Below are 7135 nucleotides of genomic sequence, written 5' to 3' on the forward strand. Positions count from 1 at the left end.
AAGGGAGCTGGGATTTCACAGAGCTCTGGCTAAAGCAAATGTCCCCACCAGTTATGCAGCACCTTTAGGCTAGAAATGTTAGACGAAAGTTTCTGTGATGGTATCATCCGAGCCTCTTCTGGCCACTAACCCGCTGCCCCCATCCCCGTGCCAACAGGGAACCGGTACCTCCTGGAGTGCAACCCTTTGTGGAGGAGGCTGCTTCAGCATTACAGACAGCGCAACTGCTATACTGCAGCCCAGGGGATTTTTGTCAGGAAGACTTCAGCCTTCCACCGATGAGGACGGGTTGTACCCCAGTGAGCTCGTCCCTCTACGTGAACTGCGTTACGTGTGCCTTGGGAAGGACACAATCTTTCCATTATTTAATGACCTGTGGAGCCAAATGCAGTGGGGGAGCCAGGATCTTCCCCTGCACAGCGACAGCTCAGCTTCAGCGCGTGCTTTGGCTTCTTGGGTTTTTGGATTTTTTAATCAGTGCAACCTTGGACAGGAACTTTCAGCTCTAGCAAACCAAAAAGCATTGGAAATGGATGAATGGGTGTGTGACTTTATTGATGATGATACTATTTTTTTAATTGTAAGATGCTCAGCGGAGCCCCCGTCCTATCTGCTGGTGCAGCTGCGCTTTGGGGACCAAATACTCAGTCCATTCATCAAGGGTGGAATGACTGCACGCAACGGAGCTGCGCGGCAAGCTGCAATTTGCCATGGAGGACCAAAGCTTCTGAGTACTACCACTCATTTTAAAACCAAGGCCAGGGAATTTTTAAGGCTTCTTGTTTCTCAAAGCAGAAAAACTTTTTTTTTTCCTTTTGGTTCTTTTTTGTTGTTTTTTTAAAGTGAAGGAAGAAACAGAGAGCCATGTACCACTCTTTGTCTAGCCAAAACGTTGTTCTCTGAGCGTGTAAATATCACAGAGACAAGGCCAAGTTGATTTTGTAAATAGATTTACTTATTCTTTGTACAAAGGAGGTCATCCTCACCAATATAAAGTTAATGAAAAGCAAGGACCGCTCCTACCAGGAAACGTTGGAATTTGTAAGCATATTTTAAACTGTTCTGAGTTTTATTTGAAATCTGCTCCTGTAAGAGCCACCCTTTCCTACCCTATATTTTTTTAAAGCTGCTTCTAATTTATTAACTTTTAACTCTGTGAATTTGTTTCACAGTCTTACGACCTGAGTTTTTAAGAGCTGATGGAAATTTGATAAATGTACCACAGCATAGATGTGTATAATGGACAAACTGCTGTGGACTGGAAGGTGTGACTCACTAGAGAAAGCTGCTTTTGCCCGATAACGTATGGCTGATAGAGACGTATAGCGGTGAAGCGGTGCTCTCTGCTGAATCATGGAACTGCTTTTTGAAGCATGATACTTTTGAGGGAGGGCGTCTTTTATCTCATTTCAATTCTGAATGTATGAAGTGCCTGCTTCAGCTCTCCCCAGGACCACATGCTTGGCTGTCTCTAGATGTTCGTGTGGGATGGTGCCAAGAAGCAATCACGATGGTTTTGCACCAAGTATATACTGTGCTGGGACTCAAGTCCTCCTTGGCATAAGTGAGGGGTGCCCGTGACTTCACAGCACTATGGCAAGGATGAATTTTGTCCTGTGTTTGCAACTGAAAATGCAGCATGGCTCTTTCCAGTGGGGAGGAATGTGCAATAAGAAAGAGTTGTGTCTGGAAAAATCCTTATTTAGCGCTGTGTTTCTTCTCATGACTCTGTGTTAGACTTGACTTAAGAACCTATGGAGGAATTTTGTTGTTCTCTTTGTTATTTTAAACTACCTTCCTGCACTTCTGCATTTGGTGGGTTCGGTCTGTACAGTAGAGACCACCCAGGCTTGTTTTTGTCTTACTGAAGCGTAATAACGGGCATATGGCTGGTGATCCCGTGAGGGACAAAAGCCCGTAGGAAGTAACTCCTGCTGGTTCTAAAGATGCTTGATAAAGGTTGGTAAGATGTAAAGTTCACTGGTCCTCTTTGAAGTCATCCTGGCTGGGATCTTAAAGATTCTGCGCCTCTGATTTTGCAAGTAATATTGCAATTCCAAAACAAGCTTCTATGGGAATCATTTAGTGGACTACTGAAATGCGATCAGGTATCTCCAAGATGGTGTGGAGAATTGCAAAAGACGCTGGAATTGTTGGGATAAATGCTTTAGCATGGTGCCAGCATCATTCTAACAAAGTCACCTTGGTCCCTTTAGAACCAGTGGGTCTCATTTTCATGATCTACTGTAAGTGGAGAGTCTCTCCCCTGTTTTTTTGGCTGGTTATTTCATTACGTGTAACGCAAATGTGGGGATTTACCCCAAGTGTAGCGGCTTAGTCCAATGCTCTTGTGTAGGGTTTGTCCATGTGTTTGTATAGACCAAGAAAGAGACCTCGTAAAGCGTCTCCCTTTGCCCTCAGCGGGGAAAAAGTGTTTACTGCTGCTTGTTGGAGGGTGAAGCCTAGACTGAAATGCTTTGCGCGGTCACCTCTGTGTTGCAAGACAATAGATTTTTGGGTTGTTTTTTTTTTTTGCCTCTGAAGATGCATTTTGTACCTGGTGTTTAGAAAACACTGACCTAGAGCACCCAAGCAGCAGTAAACAGCCAGGCTGGACTCTTGGGCTGTTTGGGCTGTGAGCAGGTACCTGGAGAGTTGGTCATGCAGCTGCAATAGTCAGGGATAGCAGAAAGTGCAATTAATCACATTTTTTATAGACTGTTAGTGACAGCTGAATATCATGTTCTTGTCCTTACGCTCATGGGTAGAGAGAATCATAGAAATTAATAGAGAAAAAAAAAGTTCAAAGTAGTCTGGTTTCATTTGCACAGAGAGCTTTGGATTTACTTTTGAAAGAATTTTATGTTCAAGCATATATTCTTAAAATACTTATAAAAAACCAAAACCACCAAACCGTTGGTAATTCCAGTAGGAAACCACTGGCAGCACGGGGCACAGGGTATCTCTCCGGTCACAGGCTCTATGTTTTCCACCGCTCACAGACAGAAGAACATTGTTGCAGGACACACATGTCAGTTCATCCAACGGGATAACTTTAATTTCCTTGGCGCTGGCTAGAGCTTGAGCCCAAGTTGAACAATGGAACCTGTGCACGCAGCAAGCGGCGTGCCAGGCGCCGGCCTGCGACGGTCCATGCGGCTGCAGCCATCGCCCTGCATCCTGCTCGCTCTGGCAGTGAAATTACAGACATCCAGAACGAGGAATCCTCTCCTTGGCTCCAGCTGGCAAAGGAGAAGCCCACTGGGCTGTTTTTGAGGATCTGGACAGATCTGTGTAGGACGATCAATTTACTGCAATAAATTGCTGGGTTTTTTTTCAATAGAAGTGAAATGCTAAGTGTCATGAAGTGTAAATTAAGGGACTTTCAATGTGGCAGGTTTTTATCTTTTGTATGTCTGTGACTTGCAGCAAACCTCAAATGACGTTTTGGATACAAATATTTTTACCTGCTTCTACCGTTTATAAGAATGAACCTCAACATTCCTTTTTTGATATTTAAGCCATAATTGTAAAAATTATTTGAATTTATTTAAATAATAAATTTTATTACTAAAAGGTCTGTTTATGTGATGGTTTGACTAGAATCTGCGTGGGGACAGCTATATTTGGACTGAACCAAATGGTAAAAAAGAAAATGAGCATTAACTGCAATCCGTGGCAGGAAAGATTGTCTTCCACACATTGGTCGTGTGGATGTATTATCCTTCCCTGTTTGTTTTGGGGGTTTGAGGGGATGGGGGAGGTGGTTGTTGTGAGTTTGGTTTTGGGGTTGGGGTTTTTTGTTACTCAGAGTGATCTTTTCATGCGCTGTAGAGGGGTGAGCATGAAATCATACTAAGGTACTTACAAGGCACAGGGTGTAGAGGGTGAGAGGAACCAGAGATGGAGGTGAGTTAGGGTGAGTGATTTAAAGAGCTTAGGATTCAGTTCAAGTGTTCTGAAGGAAGGACGTGGGGAAAAATAACTTGGGATATAAAAACAAAACAAATCAAAACATCATCAGTGCAAGAAGCTGGTACTGGACATCTTTCAGTGGATGGAAAGCACTGGATGATGGAGACGCTTCTATCTATCTCCTGTGCTTTGCATCCAAGGTGTCCTGCAAGACTGCCTGCTTCTAGCTGCTCCCGCCTGTGAGTTCTGGCAGCGGGAGGCGAGTGTTGGGCCTCGAATGCTGCCTAAGGGTGTTATTTTGTGTGAGAAGTTTGGAATGGGTTACTGTTAACCTGGAAAGATTTGCAGAAGGCGCTTGTAAAATTGTTATTGAAAACAGAGCGAGTTCAGTTTTACGCAAAATGTTTAAAATAAGGTTTATCTTTAATTTTTCTCATTCATCTTTTTCAAATGCATAAAATGAGAAAAATATTCTTGTGTGCTACCTCATCCTTCTGGTGCGCCAGCACCGCTGTCTGCGTCTTCAACAGCGTTAGTTTTTGTCTTCAGTGTAATGCTGTCGTGCCAGTTCCCAAAGACAAGCGTGTGAGTGCCTGATCTTCGAATTGTGAATTCATACGATCTGCCAGGCTGCAGGTCCTGGACTACACATGTATTGGAGGTGACTTCCTGAATCCTACTGTATCCTGCTTCTGTCTGACTCCCATTTGTCAGTAACTTCAAGTGCAGTTCACATTGTTCAAGGTGTGACTCTTGATTTTCGGTAAACCACTTGAGCTTGGCCCAGTCCTTGTGTGCAAATGATTCTTTTCGATCAAAAATCAGTGGCATCTTTGTACAGAGAGAAAGCCTAATGCTGGGCAGTCTAGCACCCCTAAGATCTGCGTGTGACACCAAACGGTGCTTGATGTAGAGCTTTCCTGGCACTTGCAAGGAAAGGAGAGTTTCCATAAACTCTGAGAGCTTGGACAGTCTCTGCATAATAAAGTCCCACTGGGAGAGGAAAGTTACCGTGTCACAGGTCTCTACATAACAGCTCAGCTCCTCCCGACCTCGTTCCAGCTCTTCTAACAGCTCGGTTAAAAGTGTCAGCTGGATTTCAGTTTGTTTTTTTCCCACCTTCTTCATTCTCTGGAATTGGTAGGGGTCTATTAGTTGCAAGATGTCAGCGCGATGCATCACGTGGTTCTGGTCTCTCACGTTTATGTGCTTGGGCTCAATTTCCAAGTAAAAGTAAGACTTCTTCAGAAGCTCAACTTTGTTCTGGTGGTGCTGGAGGTGGTGGAGGTTCAGGTTGGAGTGCAGGAACTGCAGAACGAGGTTCCTCCTTTCCAAGTACCTCTCCCAGCTGGTATTGTCCTGCTGTTCTTCTCTGTGCACAGTACTCTCCGAATTGGTTTCAAATTCATTCAAAATCACAGCCATGATTCCAAAGCTCAGTTGCTGTGTAAGAAAGCAGCAATAGTAACATTAAGAACCAAAAAGCAGCTGTGAGGGAGTATAATCACGGCTGTGACGCTTCACTCTTAATTAAAGCTTAGCTTCTAAGTTTATACATGGGAAAGAACTGTTCGACTAGGTGTAGTTCCAGAGGAGTTTTCCTTTATAGTTACCCAGTTTCTAACGTTTTGTATAGTCTACTTTTATATGTTCTGACCAGCTGGTCTCCTGCTACACCCCCTTGAGAGGTTCTACCTCTGCTTAATAGATTCACTGTCAGGAATTATTCTCTGATACACTCTGCCAAAATTTCTCTCTATCTTATTATCTTCCGTTTCATTCTAATTAGATGCCTTTGTACTCCTGTAAGCGATTTCCTTCCATTCTTCTACATCCCTGGAGATGTCTGTTCTTCTCTCTTTGTAATCTGCCAGGCTGTTGAGGTTTGAGACCCATCTTCTAAGCCAGTTCATACAGCTACATAATCACCTTGGTGATTCAAGTTAACCCTCTGCACCCCCAATGAGCTGGCATGCAGCAGGGAGAACCATGCAATACGCAGAGTGCCACCTCACAACAGCTTTCAAGGGGAGTGCTGGTGTTTTTCCTTGCGCCTCTGCCTTCAACAGCGGATTGACAGTCGTAACCTGTCATGATGTTTTCAGTGACGTTTGTTTTCTCTTTTTTTTTTTGGTTTTAGTTTACATCATCACCTCGGCCCATGATCTCTACTTGCTTTTCTTGTAGAAGAATGTTGTTAGTCTAGAAACAATGTGCAGTAAGAGAATGAAACACATGTAAAGCACTTGTGAACAGGTAATGGTTTGCTGGTAAGAAGGAGTTGAGGTAGCAGCCCTCTGCAACGCCGTATCTGCTCAGTCTTACTCTTAGTAGTTTCATTTACCGGCAAAGCTGTGCCCGGGTTGGTGGTGCCTGCCGAGCCGAGATGGAAGGTGTTGCTCCGTTGTGCTTTAGCTGGAGTACCTGTGGCTTGCACAGTTTATGTATCATAGACAGAAATTAGATAAATAAATGCCTGTGTCCCTGTTGTCGGTGATATTGTGATGAGGCCCCAGCTTGATGTGGAGAACGTGGCTTTCACAAGCTGAACATGATTAGAAGAAGAAATAAATATGGAATTCTGAAAGTAAGATTTTGTGACCCCCGTCAGACTGCGATGATCTGTTCTAGCAATACCATCTAGGATGACAGGAAAAAACCTAGGGGGGGAAAAAAACTAGGAAAGGTAACTTTCCTCATTCTATATAATTTTCTGGTTATAATTATTTAAGTTCTTGTAGTATCTAACTGGGATATTTTAATTCTTACATGTCTTGTAGAAGCTGGATGGTGATACCTAGCTGACAAAGCAGTTTTTCTTAGCCTCATTTTCCCTAAATACAAAACAGAACTAATAACACTTCCTCGTAGGAATTTCAAGTGTTTGTAAACCTTTCAGACATCCGGCCCGTCGCTGCACTACAATTCGTACTAATCCACTCATTCGCCGCGACTTTTTTCCCAAGAGAGCTGTCGACTTGAAAAACATGCCCTATTTCCTTTTTTTCCAGAGGGAAAAAAAAACAAACCCAAACCCCCAGAACCCAAACCCTAAGCCAAAGCGGTGCCAGCTCCTGGCACCACCGGGTCGCCCACCCCGCGGAGCGATGTGGCTCTCCAGAGCCGCCCGCCCGCGGGGCGAGCTGTGCTTGCGCTTGTTTTCCCTTTTTGTTTTTATTTCCCTTTTTTTCTCGCCAGAAACGGCTTCCCCCCCCCGGTA

General features: G+C 44.1%; 2 protein-coding genes across 2 annotated transcripts in view; one reads left to right on the forward strand and one right to left on the reverse strand.

Annotated features, from left to right (window-relative positions):
- Positions 1-282, forward strand: part of HELZ2 (helicase with zinc finger 2, transcriptional coactivator) — a 17005-nt gene extending 16723 nt beyond the window's left edge. The window contains exon 19 of the mRNA XM_010294134.1: positions 158-282. Within this exon, the coding sequence (XP_010292436.1) occupies positions 158-282 (125 nt within the window). The remainder of the gene's footprint in view (positions 1-157) is intronic.
- A 4119-nt stretch (positions 283-4401) lies between these two features.
- On the reverse strand, positions 4402-5340 carry LOC104626260 (chromosome unknown open reading frame, human C20orf195). The gene has a single exon (XM_010294135.1). The coding sequence runs from the start codon at positions 5338-5340 to the stop codon at positions 4402-4404; it is 939 nt and encodes a 312-aa protein (XP_010292437.1).
- Positions 5341-7135: the final 1795 nt, after the last annotated feature.

This window comes from Phaethon lepturus, unplaced genomic scaffold (assembly GCF_000687285.1).
Source record: "Phaethon lepturus isolate BGI_N335 unplaced genomic scaffold, ASM68728v1 scaffold35689, whole genome shotgun sequence".
Taxonomy (NCBI): Eukaryota; Metazoa; Chordata; class Aves; order Phaethontiformes; family Phaethontidae; genus Phaethon; species Phaethon lepturus.

Coding starts and splice junctions, on each gene's coding strand:
- LOC104626260 (XM_010294135.1), bottom strand. CDS start 5,340: ATGGCTGTGATTTTGAATGAATTTGAAACCAATTCGGAGAGTACTGTG.